This window comes from Acinonyx jubatus, chromosome A2, assembly GCF_027475565.1.
Source record: "Acinonyx jubatus isolate Ajub_Pintada_27869175 chromosome A2, VMU_Ajub_asm_v1.0, whole genome shotgun sequence".
In the NCBI taxonomy this organism is placed as follows: Eukaryota; Metazoa; Chordata; class Mammalia; order Carnivora; family Felidae; genus Acinonyx; species Acinonyx jubatus.
Window position 1 is genome coordinate 14,336,435 of NC_069383.1, and position 25,792 is coordinate 14,362,226.

At 42.2% G+C, this 25,792-nt stretch overlaps 1 protein-coding gene across 1 annotated transcript in view; it reads left to right on the forward strand.

Moving 5' to 3' along the window:
• The first annotated feature begins 4,259 nt into the window (after positions 1-4,259).
• KDM7A (lysine demethylase 7A) overlaps positions 4,260-25,792 on the forward strand; it is an 81,924-nt gene continuing 60,391 nt past the window's right edge. Inside the window, exon 1 of the mRNA XM_053218006.1 lies at positions 4,260-4,569. Coding sequence (XP_053073981.1) covers positions 4,376-4,569 — 194 coding nt within the window. The 5' untranslated portion in view covers positions 4,260-4,375. The remainder of the gene's footprint in view (positions 4,570-25,792) is intronic.

The following is a 25,792-nucleotide window of genomic DNA, read 5'->3' on the forward strand; positions in this document are numbered from 1 at the left end:
TGCTCCACAGAATCACCATCAATGGGATACCTCTCACACTTGATACATCTATCTTTGTTCAGGAGCCTTGAGGATAGGAGACCCTCCCTACCCCTACCTTTGAGGGATGGGACTTTTATGTACCTTGGCAGGTTGATGAAGAAAACAAGTTGGGATAGGTAATTTCTTTCAGGACCCCAAATAAATTGCATAGGACATATGGTCTATAGCCTTCATCACCATAGAAGCATCCAGAGCTACTGCTAAATATTTTACTAATATCCCTTCTTTTGTTAAAATTTTTTTTTCTCATTATTCAATTTTTTCCTGTAAGTATATAAAGTTTTGGGAAGCAGGCTCTTTCAGTTCCTGAATTTGTAAGAAGGAAATTATCCCCTAGAAAAAAAAAGTATGGGTACTGGCTGAATATCTGGGTAACACACAAGTAGTATGCAAATTAAATTTTATGTATATAAAGGTACACAGTATCATCAGGATTGGGGGTGGGTTTTGAACAGCATTTTGAAGAAAAAGGGAGAGAACAGCAGACACGATCATGGAGCTAGACAAATATTGGTAGTAGTAGGAAGCAGAGTTGTTAGGTTGGAGAATATATTTCTTTTCACAGAAACGAGGGTTTAAGGACAAGTGCAGTGTTAAAAACAACCAACAGAGCAGCTTAGGTTTGATATGAAGAGTAAAGGTCTACTTCAGGTACTAGGGTATCTGCAAAGGAGAAAAAGGCGGAGGGAGCCCCGCAGTCATTACCGACCAATGCTAGCAGGGAGCTGGGTGTCTTTCTTCAAGATATTTTCTTTCGGAATTTCGCTCCCCCTTGATTTGGGATAATACTCTCGTAGGCTTCCCTTCTAACTCTCTAGATGCTCTTCAGTCCTATTATTGTCAATAAACGAGTAAAATAATTATTCATAGTTACAGCTAACAGCTATATGGGTTATTAGGCACTAAGAATTGTGGCCAGCATTTTGTTATCTCCTTTAATGAACCCAACCCTGTGAAGTAGTTATTCTTATCATCCCCATTAAAATGAGAAAACTAAAGCCCAACAGTACGTTGTCACAGAGATAATAGACTGTAGAATCTATGCTCTTAATTACCATGCATGGCGCTTGTCACTAAAATTTTGACATTATTCAGACGTGTGGCCTTCATCCCTTTCTTCTCAAGGTCAAATATTTGTGTTTACAATTTCTTTAACCTTTCCATACAGATCGTATGCCTTATAGTGTTTTTATTCTTGCTGATTTCTTGATGTACCTTTTAAAACGTTGCATTTCCAAACTAGAGACTCCTCTAAGTAGTCCAGGAAGAATTACACAGAAATGATGTTAGTATACTTCTCATTGGATCCTATCAGCTGGGGCACAGTTTTGATTTGTCCCATTACCAATGGCCTTTAATCACTTAAGATGGTGTCTGCCAGACTCTCTCCACTGTAAAATTACTCTATTTCCCTTTATAATGAGCAAGTATTTTGTGGGGACATAATCTGAAAGTATGTAAATATTCCAATATTTTTCAAATTATCAATTTATGTTATTTACCTCTGTATGGTTTCCTGTGCTATTCAATAGGTTATAATACATTATTATCATTTTTTATTTTGAAGCTGGATTTGTCAAAGATTTGGCCAGTGGGACCCAAGTTGGCCTGTGTCCATTTGACATGCCCCATTATTCTTTGAGCATGTCCTTATTTTCTGGCACAGCTAGAGGCTCCAGGCTCATCCTGTACTTCTCTTCTCCAGTCCTGAAATCAGCCAATTTGCCAAAAAAGAAAAATAAGGAGAATGGTAGAGAAGCCAAGATCTGGGGGCACTCGGGTGGCCCAGTCTGTTAAGCATCCGACTTCGACTCAGGGCATGATCTCACAGTTCTTGGGTTGGAGCCCCGTGTTGGGCTCTGTGCTGACAGCTCAGAGCCTGGAGCCTGCTTGGGATTCTGTGTCTCCTTCTCTCTCTGCCCCTCCCCCGCTTGTGCTCTGTCTCTCTCTCTCTCTCTCAAAATTAAATAAACATTAAAAAAAAAAAGCAGCCAAGATCTGGACTAGATGTACTCATTGTTTTGTCTTGTCACTACTCTCTCTCAGTGTCGACAGAGTATATACTACTTAAACACCTATATAAATAATTGACACCTCCATTGTCAGTCCACTACCAAAAGGCTCATTCTAGTTTTCTTTCCATATATTTGTAACTCTCTTCCTTAATAGTGAGACATATGATTCCCATTTCCCTTACTTATTGGATCAATACTCTTATATATAACCAATCTCCCACCACCAATACTGCCCCCTCTTCTGCTTCGCTGCTCTCTTCAACCTACCCAGGCTGATTTCCCAAGGTCAGATAGCCCCTCAGCAGGGAGAGGAGAGCACCCTGCACCGGACCAGTTCCCTGTGTGGATGCCCTTCTCACCCCAAATCCAACATGACAGCTCTGGCTGCCTCTCCTTCCCTTACACTCGGCTGTGCTCTCCCCTAACAACACACATCGTCCACAGTGTACTTTTAAAAATACATTATCTGGCAGACCCTGGGTGGCTCAGTCAGTTAAGCATCCAACCTCGGCTCAGGTGGTGATCTCCCAGTTCGTGGGGGCTCTGTGCTGATCGCTCAGAACCTGGAACCTGCTTCGGATTCTATGTCTCCCTCTCACTGCCCCTCCCCTGCTCGTGCTCCGTGTCTGCCTTTCAAAAATAAGTAAACATTAAAACAAATTTAAAAATACATGATCTCTTTTGCTTGTTATGAAAACTCTGTGAGGTAGTATTATTATCCATAATTTTTCTTTGAACATATCTCCAAGGGATCTAGTTGAAGAGAAATGGAGTGACTCGCCCAATGTTGCACAGCTTATATACATGTAGGGTCTGAGTGTGGGGCTTCCACTCCATGATGCCTCTAAACATATGCCAAAATTACAGTAACTTTTTTCCTTTTTCTCCGGTATAAATGTTTCGAACGCATTCACTTTGTGGTCAACTCTGATTTCCAGGTGTTTCTTTGCCTACAAAATACGTGCCAGGTAGTGGTGTGGAAGAAAAAGGATTGGCGCATAATCAAGAAACTGAAAGTTTAGCTCTAGCTCGGATCGGTGAGACTTCAGGCAAATTACTCACTTTCCTCGGTTATAAAAAGTAGGTTGGATCAGCGATTCTCTGTCGGGCTGGCTGAGATGGGAGCCATAGGGCTTTCCCCATGATAGAAATTACTACTAAATTCAGCTACAAATATCTGATTCAATAATCCTTAACGTGCCTTCCAATTCGCGTAGTTATGATTCCAAAGCATTCTTTCTCTATTCAGTACTTGTTAGCTGTTTTTCTTATCAATCTCACCTTTCATTCAAAAACATTTATTAATGGCCTGTTACGCGCCAAGTACCGTATTGTCTGTTTTTTTGTAGTATTCCTTTCCCGAGGTGTCACTGTCATTTAGAATTTTATCCTTGTCTTCCGAACTTGGGACTCGAAAGCATTCGCATCTACGTCGTGTTATTTATAACACGCCAGAGTCCTTTGCAGTCCTTTCTCCACCCAGCACACTTCACGCTGGTCCCTCTCGGCTCGCTGACATTAATGAATTCCTCTTGAGAACCACCTCCTTCACCTATCAGCGGCTCCATCAACACTAATTCCCTAGCTGGTCGGTGGGAATTGGAGTGGGACGTTTTCGGGTCTGACGAACTCCCCAGCACACTCGGGCACCTCGGCAGGGCTCGGCGTGCTGTTAAACCCTCAGCTCCGGCCCGCAAAGGTCGCAGGGAGGCTGCTAATTGCCTAAGGATTCTCCCCTCGTCGGGAGGTGGCCCTGGCGGGGCTCTAACTTCCTCGGTTTCCCTTCCCGGCGCACAGACGCAGCTTGTGCCGCTCTCCACTGCGCAGGAACTTCCCCGGCCTCAGCTCGCACTTAGAAACGCCGAAGCCGGCTTTTCGCACGCTCCCGCCGTCCTCCTCCTGTGGCCGCGCTCCCTGCGCCGCCGCGCGTGTCCTCAGGGAGCCTCTGCCTCCCTCCGCCTCCCCCGCCCCGAGTGCCCTTCAGCGGGTGCCCCCCCCGCCCCCCCTAGCGCCCCCGCCCGGCCGACGCGAGGGGAGCGGGGCGCGCGCGCCGGCGGCGGGACGACGTGCGCGAGACGCACGGCCCCGCGCGGAGCGCCGGAAGGAGCCGGGCCGGAGCCTCGCGCGTCGTGCGCGCGCCGCCGCCCGCCCCCAGGCCCCGGCAGCGACCTCGCGCGCGCGCACTGAGGCGCCGCCGCCGCCGCCGCAGCCGCCGCGGCTGCTGCTCCGGCTGCTGCAGGAGGCGGCGCTGGCTGGCGGCTGCGCTCGCTCCAGTCGGCGAGCGGAGCAGCGAGCGAGCGTGTGTGTGTTTTTTAAAGATGGCCGGAGCGGCGGCGGCGGTGGCCGCGGGAGCAGCAGCTGGAGCGGCCGCGGCAGCCGTGTCGGTGGCGGCTCCGGGCCGGGCCTCGGCGCCCCCGCCGCCCCCGCCGGTGTACTGTGTGTGCCGGCAGCCGTACGACGTGAACCGCTTCATGATCGAGTGCGATATCTGCAAGGACTGGTTCCACGGCAGGTAAATAAACCCCCTCCAGCCCAGCCGCCGCCGCCGCCGCCGCCGCGGACGGCCACGGGCCAACCGCCGCCGCCGCCGCGCCGGCCGCCCGCGCCCCCCTCCGCCCGGCCGCGGCGCCGAGCGCCGAGGGGCCCCAGCTCCGAGCCCCCGGCCCGGGCAGCGGGGCGCGCGGGGCCCCGGGCTCGCCGGGCGCCGGGCGGGCTGAGGGGGGCTGGTGGGATCTCCCGGCCGGGAGAAGAGTCGCCACAACAAACGGGAACAAAGGGGGCCGGCCGAGAAGTTGGCAGGGGGAGACCGGGGCGAGGGGACGCGGCCGGGGCAGGCGCCGGCGGAGGCGGCGGGCGGAGCGCCGGCGGGGCCCGCCGCCCCTCGCGGCGCCCGCAGCCCGGCCGCCGCCCCGCCCGCCCGGGGCTCCGGCCCGGAGTCGCCGCCCGGCCGGCCGCCCTGCTCGGCTGGCCGCAGCGCCTTCCTTCCGGGCGGCGACCGGCTCGCCCCAGCTCAGGGTCTCCAGAATTTGCCCTCTTCCCCTCCCCCTCCGCGGTCCCCGTCGCGCCCCCTTCCCCGGTCTTTATCAAACTTCCTCGGCCGCGGGACACTGGGACGGGGGCGTCGGCAGCGCCAGCCCGGCGAGGCTCCGAGGAGTAAACAGAGCAACAGATGAGGCACTCTCGGGGACTTAAAAGATGCCAGTCGGAAGTTTGGGGCCGGGGGTCCCGGGCGGGGCGGCAGGTCGGCTCTGACCGTGCCCCCCACCCGCCACCCCAGCACACCCGGTCCTGGCGGGGGTGGAGTGGTCAGCGGGGCCCGAACGACAGCCTCTGGTCCCCAACCCCGAGTCGCCCCCGCGCCGCAGCTCAAACTTTACAAAGAGTGAAATTTCCCGTCGCCCAAGGGGCCGGCGACACCCGGACGGCCGGGGGCTCGCATCCGGGGGGCCTGGTGCGGGCGAACTTTGGCCGGCCGGTGGGCACTTTGGGTCGGGTGGCGGGGGCGGCGAGCGTCGCCCTCTGCCTCCGCAGCCGCTTGCGTTTCGGGTTTGACGTTTGTGAGAGCTCTGGCCGCCTCCGCCGCCAAGCCGTCGACTCGTGTGTTTTGTAATCAAAGTGTGAGGCTAATAAAGGGCGGCGCCACAGCCTCTTGACTCCGGCGTGGGAGGGATTCGCAGGCATTTAAACAAAGAAACTAGTTGGGGTTGGGCTCCCAAAGTCCTTATTTGGGTGTTGTGGCAAAGCCTGCGGTCACCTTTAGGTGAAGCAGGTTACGCGAGCACCGTTTGGTGTTGTATCTTGGCGAGAGTACGCTCACGGCTGATAGCAGATATGGTGACTGTGATTGTAGGAAGTGTCCTTTGATTGACAGCAGGACATTTAAATACAGCCTCCGCTCCCCCTCCCCAATTTTACAGAAACACTGCACGACCAGGCCAGATGTCTTAGTCTCCCTCTACTGGCCCTGGGAGAGAAAACCGCTTCTGTTACAGCGTTCTTTACAGTGTTTAGTGTTAGGTACAGTTAGTTTTACTTAATCTTCAAGTAGTTTTATTTAATCAGGTTGCACAATTCTGACAGCGACAACAATGACCACCCCGCCCCTCCCCTGCCAAATTGTCACTGTAAAAGAGGGACAGCGTCCTAATTTTGTATATCAGGTAATCTTTCACAGTCTGGTCTATGCTAAGGGAATATTATTACAACTTTGGAGCATGTAATTAAGAATAAATTATCCAACGTTCTTTTTTTATTATTCCAAAGCGATTTTTTTCTGTATTTTGATTATATGTAAAGCCGAAATTTGAACATACCAAATTTTGCCAGTTCTATTTCTATATCCTCTGTTCCCATAACATATTCTAGGCAACCGGAGTAGATTATCCAAAAATCTAGGTTACATATAGAATAAAACCAGGATCCCTGGTGATTATGTAAATAGTTACTTTTTTCAAAAAACTATTTTAGCTGCATAAGAAATTTGTTCTATTGTGCGATGTAGAGATGTGATACATTAATAAATTTTAGACTAGAATTTTCTTAAATCTTAATTTAGGCAATTTAACACTATAGCCATGAAAAGCTGCAGGTAGGTTATGGAGAATTTTGTGACATTTATGTATAAATTTGAAAACAGAAGTTTGAAGGGAAAATAAAGAGGGCATATATTGAAGGAGGGAGAGTGAGACCAAAACATAAATTTATCACATAAATTTGTGTGATTTCATATCTGTGGAAGTGACTCTGAAATGTTTTGTTTTGTTTTGTTTTTTGACCAGCAGTCCTTGAGAATTTTAATGTGGTTTAGATGTCACAAGTTAGAAAATTTAGTAATAACGCCCTGCCATGCAAAAGCAACATCTTCTTAGCAAATTTCTTAATCAAGTATGGGGAATTTGGCAACATTTGAGAAAATAATGTATATTGTACCATAAAAATGAGTGGTGGTTTTCTTGAACACCTCAAAATATTCTTTATGTATTAATTATTAAACAAATGTCATTTGCTGAAGTGAGAATTGGCCACTCAAATACTAAGGTACAGGTTTAATCTTCATGCTCCGCTTTCTTTTGGTTTCCAGGGGTGGTCTGTCTGCAGAGGAGGAGGGAGTGGGAGGGCTGATACAGGGAATTACCTTTACCAGGATAATTTCTTGATGATTTTATTTCTTCAAGTAGAAGAATTTTTTGAACTCAAGGGATCAGTGTTTTGGTATAAATTTGAGTTTACTCTATCTGGAGTTTCTGACATCTGGAAATCTGAAAAGTTTTTGCCCTCATTTAGCCTGACAGGGAAAGAGAGGCCCTTCCTTCATGCATTTCAGCCAGGCTGCAGAGTGGGTGGAACCAGCTTCCTCCACGTTTGAAGCTGTTGAACTACCGTATCCTTGGTGTTCAGGAATTCTTTCACTCCTCCTCTGGCTAAGCCTTTTTTCTAAGTGGGCGGGGAAAAGAACACTTGCCAGGGTACAATGTGTAATTGATATCCTAAGGATGGTGAGCTGAAGAATTAACAGGATTTTCTTATGAAGGTTCCTTCCAGCCTAGAGATGGAGTTCTTCCTCTCCGGAGTCCTTGGTGGAAGTAAGACAATGGAGATCTTTCCTGATGATGTCTCACCCCCTAATCTCTAGGCTAGAGGTCTTTCACATAGTACTCTTAATTTCATCCTATACAAAACTGCGTCACTGCCCTAATTAAATTGGATTATATCTTCTGTCTCCCCATAAGAATGTAAACACCTTTGTTTACTAGTCCTTTTAGTGTTGTATTCTCTTTGATTGACAAAATCAATATAGAAAAAATGGGGAGTACAGAAAAATATCAAGAATACGAAAGTACCCATGTCTTCCAGGGATTACCACTATTTTAACATTTAAGGTATATGCATAGATTTAAAAAACTGGAATTCATTTTATTCATTCCACTGTTAACTTTGCTAACATATATTTTTTCCTGTGTCTGTAATGTTCTTTAAAAACAGTTTCAGTGGCTGCATAATGTTTAATTTCATAGAGGTACAGTATGTTTTAACATCATTCCCCTTTTAGTTTTTTACCTTATTTACTGCTACTACTTGCAATTCCTAATGATGGATGGTTGACATCCTTCTAAACCATTGTGAGCATCTCTAATATGTCCATAGAATAAATCACATGCGTTAATACATGCAAAACACTTAGAAGTCTGGCACTTGTAAGTATCCGATAAGAAATTTCCTTGAAGTAGAATTATTAGTCTCAGGGCACAGATATTTTCAAGCTTCTGGTGCCTGTTGCCACATTGTCCTCCAGAAAGGTTATTCCAGTTTAGACTCTCACCAGCACTGCCCACTTCTAGTTCCCTGTGTCATCCATAGTCTAAAGTATTATTAAACCCATCCCCCAGAACCAATCAAACATGTTGCCAGTCTGCAGATAATATTACCACCAGAAGACATACCGAAGATTGTTTGCAGCTGTACTATTCATATTATCTCCAAACTGAAACAGCCTGAATGTCATCAACAGTGGATTTGATAAATTGTGGTATATTCATAAGACAGAGTGCTGCCCAATGATTAAAAAAGGAATGCACTATTGATGCATGCAATAACATGGGCAAATGTCACAGATACAAAGTTGAATAAAAGAAGCCAGGCACAAAAGCGACTACTGTTTGAACCTACTTATATGAAGTTCAAGTACAGGAGTAGTTGGGTGAGAGAAGTCAGACTGGTGCTTACCTCTCTGGGGCTATTTACTGAGAGGAGACCCAACCAAGAGGCTTCTGAAGTTCAGGAAATGTTGTGTATCTTGATCTTGGGTGGTGGTTACATAAATGTACGCAGTTGTAAAAATTCACTGAGATGTATGTGCACTGGAGATCTTTCTTTTTAAGTTTACTTATTTTGAGAGAGAGGGAGAGAGGGAGGGAGAGAATATGAATGAATGAATGAATATATACTGGGCAGGCTCCACATTGTCAAGGGCAGAGCCTGCCCAGTGTAGGGCTCGAATCCACCAACTAACTCAGAGATCATGACCTGAGCTGAAGTCCGATGCTTAACCGACTGAGCCCCTTGGGCTCCCCTAAATAATTGTCTTTTTTTTTTTTTTTAAACTTGAGAGAGAGAGAGAGAGCACACATGCACATGAGTGAGGGGCAGAGGGAGAAAGAGACAGAATCTTAGACAGGCTCTGAGCTCAGCGTGGAGCCCAACTTAGGGCTCTATCCCATGTCCCTGGGATCATGACCTGAGATGAAGTCAAGAATCAGCTGCTCAACCAACTGCACCACCCAGGCGCCCCCTGCACTGGAGATTTTTTAAAAACGATTTTATTGTTGAAGTGTACTTCAAAATTTAAAAAGTTAATAATTTGCCAATTTGGTAGCTGATGTATGGTATTTTGCGATTTTTTTTCTTGTCCCTGTCTTTAATGGGATTGCTGCCTGTGTTTTATTGTTAAGTATGATGTTGGCTTTGGCTCGGGGTTTGTGGTATGCGTGGTGCTGTTCTTGGTGCTAGGAGTATAGCAATGAAGAAGATGTTCCTTGCTCTCTTGTAACTTATATTCTAGTGGGGGAAGATAGATAAGTATATATTACAAAAGAAAAGGAAATTGACCTAGGAAAAAAGAAAGGCTGGGAAGTAGTATAAAAGGCCGCTTTTATATGGTGTGATTATGGAAGGCCTTGAGGAGACATTTGAACACAAGAATATTTTTGATTTTGCTCAGGTGTATTTTGAATAGAGGAGTAAACGATTTGACTTAACCTTTAAACGCTTCATTCTGGCTGCTATGTGGAGAATAGACAGAGAGGCAAAGGTGACAGGCAGACCAGGAAGACGACTGTTGTAATCATCCAGGTGAGAGGACTTTAAAAGTTGGAATCAATTTTGGTAATTTTCAGATGTCATAAAAGAATGAATGAAAAGCTTCGTTTACGAGAAAAGAAAAATTTTATCTAGAATAGTGCTATTTGGTAGCAGTTTCTCAGGTCCTCACCTGAAGTCATCGGAGTCCTGGAATTCACTCAGACACTATTGAATGCTTTATACCAAGTGCTAGGCACTGTTGTGTTAGATAGATTAATTAGCTCATCTATTTCTCATAGTCACCTTGCTGGGTAAGGGTTATTGTTATCCTTATTTTACAGATGGGATCTGAGGGTTAGAGAGGTTACTAACTGTTCCAGCGTCCAAAGCTAGAAGGTCTTAGAGCTAGCATCTGAATTCAGGTGAGCTGACTCCTGAGCTCGCTCTCTTGACCAGTAGTGGGCGGTATTGGGTTTCTTCCCCCTTGTCTGTCTTTATCCTGGGATGGGGTGAGGGGGGGCATTGGTGGAATAGATGCAACAGTTTCCAGAGAGATACATCTATAAACATTGTACTTTTGTTTTTGTTCTTTATTAAGTTATTGTCTTTGGCATGAATATATTAAAAATGGTCATAACTGCTTTGGGAGTAGCACTTATAAAATATTTGAGAAGTTTTACAACTTTGTTTTCATGCTTGTTATAATGGGTTTCTTACTTTTATTTACTTCTTTATTTCTTGTTACTTTATTACTTTTTACATTAGGGATAAAAATTATTTTTAAAATTTATTTTATGTATCTTCTTAAAGGTGTAATTACTTTTAGTGTTACAACATAAACTTACTAGGTGAACATGTATTTCCCTATAAGAAAACGAAAAGCCCATTTGAGGAACTTATCAATATCTTTTTTTTCCAAAGTTTTATTTATTTATTTTGAGAGAGAGTGAGCATGCATGCGAATGAGTGTGTGTGTGGGGGGGGGGGGGGGTAGGGATAAAGGGAGGGAGAGAGAATCCCAAGTGGGCCCCAAGCTGTCAGTGCGGTGCCTGACTCAGGGCTTGAAATCATGAACTGTGAGATCATGACCTGAGCTGATATCAAGAGTCAGATGCTTAACCAACTGAGCCACCCAGAAGCCCCCCCCCTCCCCGCCCCGCCACTTTCTTTTTGAGATGACAGTTTATCATAAGAAAATATATGAGCATTCTTTTCATGTGTTTGACTTATAAAAGTGAATATATGTGTACTTGATTTTGCTATTGAACAAAATCTGTTTTGATGTGGGAGTCATCTCAGGCTGCTTGGAGGCAGTGACATAGTTCTCTCATCAACTTTTTTTTTTCTTTTTTTTCTTTTTTAACTCTCAGTTTGGGGAAGATTTCTGCTTGGTATGCTCTCATATCCTGTGTTCTTAGGTATGAAATTGATTTTACTGAATATCCAAGGAGAAGAATGCCTTTATATTTGATCTGAAATGGGGATTTAAGAATAATGGAACAGGTGTAGAGGAATTTGATTATAAAGCAAGCTTTACTTGGTTTGAGCAATTCAAACCCCACAATAATTTGCACAGCTTTTGAACAGTTGACCAGTGTTGATCTTGCAGCTGCTACCAAGTTTCTAATTCTTTTTGGAAGTGACATTTTGTTACTATAGTGATTGTTTACTTTTCCATTAATATTATTAGTATTATACTTTTCCATTAATTATGGTGTGAATTAATAGAAACTTGGATGATTTTTGTGTGTGTTTCTGTGAGTCCTGGTTCCTTTTATTGGAGACTGGTTTTTAGAAACGAAGGTCTGGCATTAGATGGGCTTTTTGCTTGTAAGCGTTCTCCATGACAAAGCTAGGAAATTTATTATGCATACAAAACTGTATTTGTTTCTGTTCCATCTATCTGTATGTTTTAAAACCTATGAGTTTTCATAATCATAACTTTGATGCTAATCTAATACTACAGAGTTCAGTTTAGCCTTCTCCCTTTCCTTACTTTTAACTTTTTTGTCCAGCAGTGGGTTGGACAGTCTAGGTATTATCTGCAATATAGTTATGTTTTCTTCCATCCTAGTATATACATAAAGTAGTTCTAGAATTGCTAAACCACACTGTTGTAATAGATTTACTAACTAAATTATAGCATTTATTTGTGGTTCTTTTTGTTTTTAGCCTTATACCTACAATATCTTTAGCTTTATAATATCAAATATGTATCTATAATATCTAGCTTATACTTTCTAGCTATCTATAACATCTAGTCAAACACTGTTTTCCACACTTAGGTTCTGTTCTTTTATCCCCCAATTTAGTGTGTCATGTCATTTATTTGTAATACAGTTGGGTTTATACGTTACTATTTGTGTTGGATTTTGGTTTCCTCCCACATCCTGGTTGGTTTAATTGTTGGTTTATACTTTGAGTATGTAAAGTATTACCATGATTCTGAGAAGTCAGAGTTACGTGAAAAGGTCTACTCAGAAGGGTCACACCCTGTTCATCTCTCCAGTACCTTTGCATCTCTTTTCCAGCTACCTCTCTTTAGTTTCTGATTTATCCGTTGTGGAGTTTTTGTTTTCCCACAAAATGTGGGAAGATTAATGTGTATTTTCTTGTATCTATTTCCTTTACACACAGGGTGGCTTATGATGAGTATTCTTCTTTGTTTTTTTTCACTTAAGAATACATACTGGAAATCATTCCATGTCTGTTCATAGAGCTCTTCCTTATTCTTTTTAACAGCTGTATAGTACTCCTTTGTGTGGATGTTCCCTGTTTTATTCATCCATTCTCTTGTATATGGGCAGTTAGATTGTTTATAGTATTTTGTGATTACAAATGGCTACCAAAAAAGTATAACCTTGTGCATATGTATTTTCATATTGTTGGAGGTATATTCAGGTTAGATTAGCAGAAGTAGGTTTACTTGGTCAAAAGATGAGTGCGTATATTGTTTGTTAAGATTACCAGGTTTCCCTTCAGAATTGTTGCACCATTTTGCAGGTCCATCAGCAGGATATGAGAGTGCATCTTTCCCCATGTTCTTGCCATCAGAATGTTGTCATGTGTTTTAGTCTTTGCCAATCTGATAGGTGGAAAATAGTATCTCTCTGTGTTTCCCTAATTATAAATGAGTTTAAACAACATTTCATATGTTTGAGGGCATTTTCTTTTTTTGAAGATTGTTTATAACTTTTTCTGACTCTGTCAGGTTTTTGGAGCTCTTTACATTTTAGGAATGTTAGCCCTTTGTGGCATATGTAAATATTCCTTCCATGGTCATAGTTATTTTTATAATTTTGCCTGTGGTGATGTTTTTTATGCCATGCAAATGAATACACACACACACACACACACATCACATATATAGTCTTATTTACCAGTCTTTTATTGGTTCTGGATTTTGAGTCATAATTAGCAAGCTTTTCTCTACCCCAAGGTTAAAAAGGATTTTAACGGTTTTCTTTGAGAACTTGTATGGTTCTGTGTTCTTTTACATTTAGATCCCTAATGCATTTGGAAGTTATTCTTGTATATGGTATGAAATAGGGATATAGTTTTATTTTTTTCTAAATAAATTTTCCTGTCGCAGCACTATTTATTGAAAAGTTCTTGGGGCGCCTGGGTGGCTCAGTCGGTTAAGCGGCCGACTTCGGCTCAGGTCATGATCTTGTGGTCCATGAGTTCGAGCCCCGCGTCAGGCTCTGTGCTGACCGCTCAGAGCCTGGAGCCTGTTGCGGATTCTGTGTCTCCCTCTCTCTCTGCCCCACCCCCGTTCATGCTCTGTCTCTCTCTGTCCCAAAAATAAATAAACGTTGAAAAAAAAAAAAAAAAAAGAAATGTTAAAAAAAAAAAAAAAAAAGAAAAAAGAAAAGTTCCTATTTGCCCCGGTAATTTGACATGCTACCTTTATCAGATATTGAAATTCTCTATATATGTGAATCAGTTTCTCCCCTTTCTGTTATTTTCCACTGATCTGTTTATCTACTCTTATACCACTACCATACTTTTAAGTATGGTTTTTATTGTATGTTTTAAAGTCTGGTAGCACCAGTCCCAGCCTTGCAGTTAGTTATTTTCAGTGTTTTTCTGGCTATCCTTGGGGGTGTATTTTTCCATATGAACTTCAGTAGCAACTTGTCTAATTTCATTAAAAGCTTGTTGATTATTTGAAAGCAAGAAACAGACTCTTAATTATAGACAACTGATGGTTACCGGAGGAGGGTGGATAGGTTAAATAGGTGATGGGGATTTAAGGAGTGCCCTTGTTGTGATGAGCATTGGGTGATGTATGGAGTTGTTGAATCACTACATTGTATACCCGAAACTACTATAACACTGTATGTTAACTAATTGGAATTAAAATTAAAAGTTAAAAAAAAAAAGAGGCTTGTTGATATTTTACTGGTATTACATTGAATTTCTAAATTAGGGAGAATGGACATTGTAATCCCAAGAACAGGGATGTCTCTTTATTTAGGTCTACTTAATGTGACTATCAGATACGTTTAAATGGTTTTTTTTTATGAAGATTTTGCAAGTTTATAAGTTTATTCCTATATATTGTTTTCTTTGTTACTGTTGTAATGGGCATTCCTCTATCATTTGCTTGCTAATTGGTTATTGGTTGTATATATGAAGATTTGACTTCGGGAGTTACTTTTATTTCCAGCTATTTTACTAAAAGAATTGTTTGAGTTCGTTGTATTATCAGTTCACTAGAGGTTCCTATCATACCTATTCTGCCTCTAAATGAATTCTCTTATCTAATTGTACAGGCTTATCCCACTTGCAATATTAAATAGTGGTGGAGATAGTGGACATCCTTTCTTTGTTCTTGATTTTAGTGGAAAGGCCTCTGTTTCTTCATTAAATTAGATACTAGCTTTAGGCATAATTTATCTTATTAAGAGTCTCTTTAGGTTGTTTTTTTTTTAATGTTTTTATCGTGAATGAATACTGAATTTGTCAAAAGACTTCTTCAGCATCTATGAAGAGAACCGTATACTTTCCCTCTTACATCTGTTAATATATACATAACATATTTTTAAGTGTACCTTATCGTTGGCTGGCTGGGAAGAATAGCCTTGTGGGAAAATATTCTTCACTACAGTGTTCACTAGTGGATATTTAAGTTGTATTCCTGTGATGCTTTGTACCTAAGTTTAAAAATATTATTCTTATGTGGGTCTTGAGAAACTTAACAGAAAACCATGGGGGAAGGGAAGGGGAAAAAATATAGTTACAAACAGAGAGAGGGAGGCAAACCACAAGAGACTCTTAAGTACAGAGAACAAACTGAGGGTGGACAGGGGAGTGGGGACAGGGAAAATGGGTGATGGGCATTGAGGAGGGCACTTGTTGGGATGAGCACTGGGTGTTGTATGTAAGCCAATTTGACAAATTATATTTAAAAAGAAAGATAAAAATATTATACTTATCTAAATTTTAAAATACCACTGCTTTTGGTCATTTTTAGTATTAAACAAAATTGACGAATCGAAGCGACATAAAGGAACAGATATACACTGAGCAACTAAATGAATATAATAGGAATCTCTAAAGCATTATTAATGATTCAAGAATATCTCTAAAGCAGCATTTTCTAATCTGTGTTTTGTGAACCCCCGGGGTTTAAAGTATCCTGGGAGTTTCTTTTAATTTGTCTTGGAAAAAGAGGAATAGCGTGTGTGTGTGTGTGTGTGTGTGTGTGTGTGTGTGTGTGTGTGTGTTTAATGCATTAGTTTGAGTGCCTCTGAGTGACATTCATGGGATAGTTAGTGGAAATCAGTTGAATGTTACCAAGATTGAGTTACTGGGTTGGCTTGTCATTCAGCTGAGTGCTGCTAGTTACCATGATGGTCTTGACTTTAATTTTTTTTTTTCTAGAGAAGATTTCAAACATACACAAAAGTAGACCGAATAATGTAATGTGCTCCCAGGTAACCATCACTATGCTTCAGTGATTATCAATTCATGACCAATCTTGTTTCATTGAACTCTCCCTCTTCCCTTGCATTTTTTGTATTAAGATTTAAAAAAACTTTTAAGTAATCTCTCGCTCAAAACATGGGACTTGAATTTACAACCCCGAGATCAAGAATTGCATGCTCTACCGAACCAGCTAGGCGCCCCTGCATTTAGTTATTTTGAAGCAAATTCATGACAAATCATTTGTGAATATTTTAGCATGTGTATCTGTAAGATAAGGCATCTTATAGAAAAATACCGTATCACCACTAAAAATAATTGACAATTCCTTAATTTCATGAAATAGTCATTGTTCAAATTTTCACCTGTCTCAAAAATGTCATTAACTTTTTTTTTTTTTTTTTTTTTTTTTTTACTGTTCGTTTGAATCAGGATCCAAATATAGTCCACAAGTCTTTTAATCTGTAGCAGTAGTTCTCAACTGGATAGGTTTTGTTCCCCACCAGAAGATACTTGGGAATATCTAGAAACACTTCTGGTGGCACCGGGGTTTGGGGCCGGTGGATGGAGAGGGGGAATTGCTGCTGGAGTCGAGTAGGTAGAGGGCAGGGATGCTGTTAAACATCCATGCACAGCACGGCCCCCACGAGAAAGAATTATCCATCCCTAAGTGTCACTAAGTGCTGCTTTTGGAAAACCCTCATCTACAGATTTTCCTCATGTCTCTTATTTTCCCCTTGCAATTTGTTTTTGGTCAGCAGTGCTCTTTTATCCTGCCAAGTTTTCCACTTTCTGGATTTTGCTTATTACATCCCTGCTGCATCTTTTAACATATTCTTCTCTTTCCTGTAAATTGGTAGTTGGATCTAGAGAAGCTTGATCAGATTCAGTTTTTTCCCTTCAAGAATATTTTATAGGGGTGCCTGGGTGGCTCAGTCCGTTAAGTGTCCAACTCTTCAGTTTGGCTCAGGGCATGATCTCGTGGTTCGTGAGTTCAAGCCCTGCATTGGGCTCTGTCCTGACAGTGCGGAGCCTGCTTGGGATTCTCTCTCTGTCTCTCCCTCTGCCTGTCTCTCTTTCAAAATAAATAAATAAATAAATAAATAAATTTAAAGAAGATTTTATAAGTGGGAGGTATAGTCTTCCATCAGGAAGCATAAAATGTTTGATTTCTCTTTTTGTCATGTTTACTGCCATTGACCAATGTCAGTATCCATTCATTTATTTATGAGTGGTTCCAAAATGATGATAATTTACTTACGTAATTCTTTTTTATTTACTAGTTAGAATACTTCCGTAAAGAGAAGATTTTTCTTTATCTACCCCTTTGGTTACCTAGTGGTACAGTTTGTATAGGAGAGGCGGAATTAACTGTTTATTTCCCTTTATCACTAGTTTTGGAATTAGTCGGCTTATTAGCATTCTTTATTGATTATTCGTTAAATAATTATTTTAATGTATAACATTTATCAGCTTTAAGCAATATAGGGAGGTAAAAAGATGAATACAAGAAAGGGTTCATATCTCCTTTGGCCACATACCCTGTAATTAAAAAAAACAGAACAAAAAAAATCTAGTGAGAAATTCAAGCAATATAGAAAGATGAAAAAATGAGAAGTGAAAATCTCTTGTCTCCTTCCTACAGTTCACTTCTCCAGCAGTAAACAACATTGACGGTTTTGAGTTACCATCCAAGAAGGCAGACGTCATACAGTACAGATGATTCTATACTGTGCTTTTTTTTTTTTTAATGTTTATTTATTTTTGAGAGAGGGAGAGTGAGAGAGTGTGAGACACAGAATCTGAAGCAGGCTCCAGGCTGTCAGCACAGAGCCTGATGTGGGGCTTGAACTCACGAACGGTGAGATCATGACCTGAGCCGAAGTCAGATGCTTAACCAACTGAGCCACCCAGGTGCCCCTGTACTGGCTCTTTTTCATTTATTAAAATATCCTGGAGGTTGAGGAGAGCTTTTTGTAACAGCATGACAGGTATCTCATTCTTCTTAAATGGCTGCATAGAATTCCATTCTGTGAATTTCCCATAATTAATCTGGTTCTCTGATGATGGATTCTTCATCTGGTTTCTCCGTTTCTTTTCTTTCTTTTCTTCTTAGTACCTAACTGTGCTGTAGTATGTGTTATTTTTGTATGTTTACCTTTATTCTTGACAAGCATTTGGGTAGCCTTAAGATAAGTTCCTAGTGCTACACATTTTTAAATTTTTTTTATCTGTAGTCATATTTTATTTAAAAAAATTTTTTTAAGTTTATTTATTTATGTAGAGAGAGAGAGAAAGAGAACGAGCTGGGGGAGGGCAGAGAAAGAGGGGGACAGAGGATCCAAAGCGGACTCTGCTCTGACAGCAGAGAGCCCTATGTAGGGCTCAAACCCACAAAATATGGGACTGTGACCTGAGCCGAAGTCAGATGCTTAACTGCCTGAGCCAGCTGGGCGCCCCTGTAGTCATATTTTAAAATTTATGTTCTAAGGGGAATGTTGAGCACAACCAGGAAGCAGAAGGAACACTGATACTAAAATATGTTTGGTGAGCTTAACCCTACTAACTATGCAAATTTAACATACTAATTTACCAAGGCAGTAAGTTGCATTCATCAGCTAATTCTAATACATCAAAATCAATATTAGAGAACATACAACGACATATCCAAATTGTATTGTATTATGGGGAGGGGGAGTAAAACATTTTCAGAATGTTTTGTGAAGAAGTGCAGAACTTCTCTTCCTTTGTAATTTAGAAGTATAGTTTTCCTTGAGCTCAAAACACAGGCATTTCAGATATCTAATATTGATTCCCATTTATCAGTTAGCAATCATAACAGCCTGACATCATGTGCAGTAAATTATGACCTTGTTCAAGTTGGGAGAACCTATACCATTGTAGATAATTTGGTGTTTGTTTGTTTTTTTTTTGTTCATGTTTGTTAATTTTTGTTCATGTTTGTTTATTTTGAGAGAGAGAGAGAGAGAGAGAGAGCGAGCATGAGCAGGGGAGGGACAGAGAGAGAGGATCCTAAGCAGGCTCCATGCTGTCAGTGCTTAGCCCGTCATGGGGTTCCATCCCGTGAACTGTGAGATCATGACCTGAGCAGAGTCAAAGGCTTAACCAACTGAGCCACCCAGGTGCTCCAGTTTGGTGTTTTTTGTTTTTTTTTTTTTATGTGCACAAGCTGTTGTCAGATAAGCAGTCACTATTTGACAAAGAAATTGGGATAATGTCCACTGTGGTCCTTTTGATTTATATAGTGTTTTATGGATACTTTAGTATTAACAAATATAAAAAAGAAAATTAAATGGTCCTGGGGATCTGCTTGGAGGTCCTGGAGATATTCTTACTGCTCAGGAACTCCACAGACTATTTAAAAAACAATAGCAAAAAAAAAACCAACAACAAAAAAACCCAACAATGCCACATGAACAAAAGTCAGAACCGAGTGAGTTTGGATAGCATCCTAATTTAGTAAGTGACAAAGTGTGGGACAAGGCACCCTGGAAGCAGAGGCTTTCTGGCCAGTTCCCATCAATGACATCAGAAACTTTCTGTGGCCTTCTGGGGAGGCCACATCAGAGCCTTCTCCCCCCAGAAACTGCTTTGTGGGTTCATGGGTTTTTCCTCTTCTCTGTGAGCTCCCACACTGCCTCACCTATCACATCACACACACTATATTGGAGACATGTGGTCAGTCCTTTTTACTTCATTGCTTTCTGAAGGAATTGTGGGGTATAAATAGTTTCATCTGCAGATTAGAGGAATTTGAGTCTTTTTACTTAATTTAACTTGTCACAGATATGACTCATATTTCTCTCTTAGAGTCTTCCCTATTTCAGTACTTTTTTAAGGCTGATTTTTTGTGTGCCTGGTTCTTTGAGTCACTTTCTTTTTTTTGCTAGGCTGTCCTTATTTTCTGTATATCAAAGGATCAGATCCCATGGTTACTGGGAGAGCAGAGTCTCTTCTGTTTGACTCAGGGAATTCTTTCCCCAAACCTGCTTTTCCAACCTCCCAAATGCCAAGTAGCCTGTGCTGGCCTCCGCTCCCGAATTTTCTTGTTCTTGCCTCTCCCTTTGTGGGCATCCAGCCTGTGGTGGGAGAGACCGGATCCCCTGATGTGAAATTCTTTTTGGTGTCCTCATTCCTTGAACCCCTTGTTCTAATTGTTCATCCACAGCCTTTCACGCACATCTTTTTCTCAGAATCACCTTGTTGGGGCTGCTCGTCTTTTCGGGAGTGTTACCTGACCCAGGCAGTTTCTCTTACTTCCTGCCAGTCGCAGAGTGCTTGTTTCCAGCCTTAGTCCTGGCCCCAGGCCTGCTGCATGGTTCTTTCACCAGCTCCATGCTTGGAGAAGTTCTTTTGTTTCTCTGGATAGAATGGAGGAAGATGATGGCACAGCTTTTTAGGACTTTAAGGTCAAGTGGCGTTAGGATATGGGTGACTTTTCTTCCCTGTCTCTTCCTCTCCAGTGGGTTTTCGTCTTATTGATCACCATCACGGTTTCTGCTATATCTGTGTACTACAATATTTATTTAACATTTTTCTTTAAAACAGCTTTAAATGGATTTTGGCTTTTTAAATTTAATTTCGTCCTGAACAAAGGTGTCTGTTAAATCGCATGTTTGCAGTACTCACTACATATTTGAATTTTTGTGAGGAAAGATGTATGTATTGAGATAAAGACTTTTTATCACAGAAAATGTGTATGTGTAAGATTGACAGAAGGGTGGTGGTGATTGATGACAGGGTAATTACAGACACAGGGAAAGAATACACATTTCCTAAATTTTTTAAAATGTTTATAGAGAGAGAGCATGAGTGGGACAGGGGCAGAGAGAGAGACACACACACACACACAGAATGCAAAGCAGGATCCAGGCTCCGAGCTGTCAACACAGACCCAGAAGTGGGGCTTGAATCTATGAACTCTGGGATCGTGACCTGAGCTGAAGTTGGACGCTTAACCGACCGAGCCACCCAGGTGGCCCCAAGAATACACATTTCTTTAAGGGAAGTAAAGGATAGAAGAAGAACTTAACCAAATGAGAATGGCTTCATACAGCAGGAGGCCCAGTGGCAGGACAAGCCGTCCTGGCCTTCAGTTCTCGTGAATGTGTCCTGTTGCCAATGTAATGCCATCTGGGAACTGGATCCCTTCAGGTTGTCCAGCCTTTCTAACGATGGTGGTGGTGCTGGGTGGGGCTCTCTGGATTCCTCCCTGATTTAGTGGTGGCCTTGCCTGCCCAGCGAGTAAGAGTAACTGCTCTGAACCACAGCATATCCCTTAGCATTGAGAGCAAGACAGGGTGACTTGAAGATCAGCTGCTCAGATGTACCATCTTCCTAGGAGGCTCTCAAGCGGCTTGATGCAGGTTTGCATAACTACACTTTGGTAGACCCTGAGCTGGGTCAGTATAGAGTCACTGGAAGCTGTCTGCATACCCACTGGAAAGAAGGGATCTTTAAATGAGGACATGTAGCATATCTGTTTTGTCAGAACAACATGTATTCTTGAAATCAATGACATTTTTTCCTCTTTAGTGCTTTTTATTCTAGTCATTGTTTTTGAAGGGTCAGTGCTATACATCTTGTATTCAGTCATTTGTATGTGAGCCACAGTTGCCGAACTTTGCTGTAGTATGGAGAGATCTCTTTTCAGATTTAGGAAATTTCTGGAAATGTAACTTTCCAGAAAGAAAAGGAAACTGCCAAAGTTACTGGGAATTATCTTTAGGTATATTAGATCCTGTCCCTTGTCATCTGTTCAGGGACCTGGCTTCAGTAATTGTACCCCTTACCCCATATTGTTTTTTCTCATTAGCAAGTAGTATATAACCTTCATTTTTTAAAAATGAAGAAAACATCCTTAACCTGACACTCCCCTTTCATCTGCAGCCCCCATTTCTTTACTCCCTTTACAGCAAATTCATCAAAAGAAGTGTCCATGTTCACTGTTTCCAATTTTGTTTTTGTTCTTTTTCTCTATCTCTTCTTTGCTAATTAAAGTCCCATTCTCTCTGAACCCAGTCGGACTTTCATCTTTACCACTCCGTGCCAACAGTCTTGTCAAAGTTGCTGGTGAGCTTCCCCTTCTGTGGCTTCCAGGGAATCCTTGTGCTGGGTTTTCTCCAGCAAGTCCTTCTTATCTTCCTGATCTTTTAACACTGGAGGATCCCAGGGTTTAGTCCTCAGTAGCTCTCTTTTTCTAGCATTTATCTCATCCGTGACTTCAGCTTTCATCTGTATGTGGATGATTCCTAAATTTTTATCTCCTTCAGAGACCTCTCCCCTGAGCTCTAGTCTTGAATATGTAGTTGCCAACTTTATGTCTCTACTCGGATGAGTTGTAGTAGTAGTCATCCGCCCTCTAGTGTGTCCACAGTTGAACCCAGAGCTCCCTTCCCAGTCAGCCCTCTCCTCCTCCTGCAGCCTTCCCGGCCTCTGTCAATGGCAACTCTCCTTCAGGGGGTTCAGGCCAGAATTGTTGGAGTCATCCTTATTTCTTCTCTTAGTCTGTGTTTTAAATTCTCCAGCAGAACGCTGTTGGCTTACCTTCATGGTCTCATCCCTTCACATCGCTCCCCTTACATAAATTGAGGTTATTGCAGTGGCTTTCTAACTGTTCCCCTTCCTTCTGCTGCCATGGGAACCAGAGTGACACTTTTAAAATATAAGTCAGGTCTTGTGGCTCTTCTGCTTGGAACTCTCCAGAGAGTCCCATCTCCCCCAGAGTAAAAGCCTTCTGTGCCTCTAAGAACACCATGTCCTCCACTGCTCCTGGCCAACAGCGTCCCTGCTTTCTTGTTTCTTACACAGGCCGACTTGCCTCAGGGCCCTTGCATTTGCTTTTACTTCAACTCAGAGCATTCTTTCCTCACATACCCCAGGGTCTGTTCCACACTTCCTCTAGGTTTTTTCTCATTGTCATCTTTTCAGCAAGGCCTTCCCTAACTACTGTAGTATAAGATAGAAAATCCCTTACCCTCTGGCACATTTTTTTCCTCTACAGCACTTGACATCAGACATATACTGTATGGCTGCTTGTTTGTTTTTCTGTCTCCCCAAATAAAATGTAAGCTTCAGGAGTGTAGACACTTGATTTTCTTGATTTTATCATTGTTACATTTCAGGTGTCCTGATAGTGCTTTGAATGAGTGAATGGCTGAGTCATAGAAGGCATTCTGGGTTCACTTTACGGTATGGAGTTTATCCCTTGATGAAGGAAAGAAGATGTCAAGTGTGTCTTTTACCCATGTTACGGCTGCTAAACTAACAAACCGGTGTTACGGCCTGCACCTCCACCTGCTTGCATTTCTTTTTCTTGCTCTCACCTCCCGTGCTGTACATTGCCCTCGAGGGGTCTCTTTGTGACTTAATCTCTTCTACCTAATCCCAGCTTCCTTTGTTTTCTTTTCTCATTCCTTGAGCCACCCCCCTCCGTAACTATCCCTTCTGTATGCTCCTTTTTCATCCCCCTTGTTCCCCCCTCCCCACGTAATTTAGTGTAGCACTTTCCTCTTAAGCAAAAGTCTCTGGAAATTCCCTAGTCATCACCATGTTCTCTTCTTTAATTTAAAAACAGTTCCTGGGGTGGGGTGCCTGGGTGGCTCAGTAGGTTAAGTATCCGGCTTCGGCACAGGTCATGGTCTCACGGTTTGTGGGTTCGAGCCCCGTGTCCGGCTCTTTGCTCACAGCTTGGAGCCTGGAGCCTGAGGCTTCAGATTCTGTGTCTCCCTCTCTCTCTCTGCCCTTTCCCTGTTCATACTCTGTCTCCCTCTCTTTCTGCCCCTCCCCTGCTCACACTCTGTCTCTCTCTCAAACATTAAAAAAAATAAAAAAATAAAATACAATAAAAATAGTTCCTGAAATAGTACTTTTTTCTGTGGAACCTCTCTTAGGATAGCTAAGATATTTTAATCCCTTTTGTCTAAAAGATTGCCCTCTTTCCATCTGCTCCATGTTTCGTTCTTCTACATAATGGTCCAGTCTCATAAGAGATTCAGGGTAGCTGAGCCCAGAGCTGAGACTGCCCTCAGTGGTGGAACAAAATTTGTCTTGAAAATTCATCAACTTTATGTATGTCTCTGGAGCTGATACATAATATGCTGCTAGGAATGATTATTTTCCCCTCCGGAGAGCTGCCGAGGTCCAGTGATGGTTCTTCCCCTCCTACACAAATCAGTTGTGAATTTCTTCATCAAGTTAGACAAATTTTCTTTAATTTTTGTTCAGAAATATTATTAATATTACTTAATATTACATATTAGTATATTGCATATTGCTTAAGTAATTAATATTATTAGTATTACACATTAGTGTCTTTTACTTAATTTATACCTAGTTACTTATGATAACTTTATTATATTTTACATATATACTTGTTCAGCATTTGTCCCCGAGAAAATGGAGGAATTATAGGGAGAAGGGGGAAGAACTCAATGAGTATTGAGATGAGCATACACGTACCAAGAATGAACAAGTAGGTGCGCACACTAGTGTGACTAGACTGGAATTTTGCATATGTAGCAGGCTCTGTAGGAGCACTACCCTTGTTTCCCCTGGCGCTTTGTGTTTCAGTCTATTTCTATTTGTCTTTATCTCCCTTTTTTTTTCTTAATTTTTTAAGTTTATTTATTTTGGGACAGAGAGAGAGAGAGAGAGCGCACGCGAGATCGCACCGGCGAGAGAGCGAATCCCAAGCAGGCTCCACACTGGTGGAGCCCTACACCAGGCTCAAACTCACAAACCATGAGATCATGGCCTGAGCTGAAATCAGGAGTCAGATGCTTAACCGACTGAGCCACCCAGGCACCCCTCTGTCTTTATCTCTTGAAGACTTCTTGCTTGAAAGCACTTGAGACTTGGCCTGAGGACTTTCTCCAGCTGTAGGAGCTCAGCACCTTGCATTTGAAATAGGCTGGAAATGCTGGGAAGTTAATGCCCGGAGGATAGCCATCACCATTGTCTGTTGGGAGACTGGATAAATAACCTTGCTTTCTCTTCCTTTGGATGGGACCATGTCCCTACTACACAGTCTTCCAGCTGTCCCGAAAGGGGTGAATGCTCATTAGGGTTTGCACTGTGGCTTCTTCCTGTCCCACTTTTACACTCCTCTGCTGGTGCTTCCTGCGATCACTGCCATGTGAACATCTGCATTCAGGTTTGTGTATCAGGATCTGCTTTTGGGAGACTCCCACCCAAAGCCGTAGAAAATTATTAATGAGAAGAAAGGTCATAAATGAGAGATACTGGGTTTGAAAGTAGAGTTTGGATTCCCTTTATTAAATAGTAAATAAGAGGGGCGCCTGGGTGACTCAGTCGGTTAAGCATCCAACTTCGACTCAGGTCATGATCTCACAGTTCATGAGTTGGAGCCCCGCACCGGGCTCTGTGCTGACAGCTCAGAGCCTGGAGCTTGCTTTGGAATCTGTGCCCCCCTCTCTTTTTGCCCCTCCCCTGCTCATTCTTTGTCTCTCAAAAATAAATAAACATTGAAGAAAAATTTATAAAAGATAAATAGTAACAGATTTTTTACCTGATGATCATATTTGTGTATTAATGCCTGTATAATAAGTGTGCTTTCATTTACTTGTATCTGTGTGCAGATGCACTGGGAAAGTTACCTGCAAAGTACAACATGAAAGCCACTTACTTACCTCATTGAATAGTTTTCTGGTCCTGCTACCTTAAAAAGATGTCTTGTGTGATAAGATTTGACTTTGAAGTTGTTTGCTACTGTTTTAATTTATTTCTCCCTTTCTTTATCCTTTCTGAATCCCTTTTTCAAAATGCTAGAAATATTCTGTAGTGGTAAGTAACCTTTGGCATGGGTCCAGGTGCAATCAAGTGTTAACATTTCACAGATTAATTACCATATAAAAACTAGCAGCCGTTTTGCTATCTTTGAGGAATGATGTGGTCTACTGGAATAAAATTTCCCTATAACTGAAGATTCTCCTTGTGAAATGTAGTTGAATGTCCTCAGAAAAGTT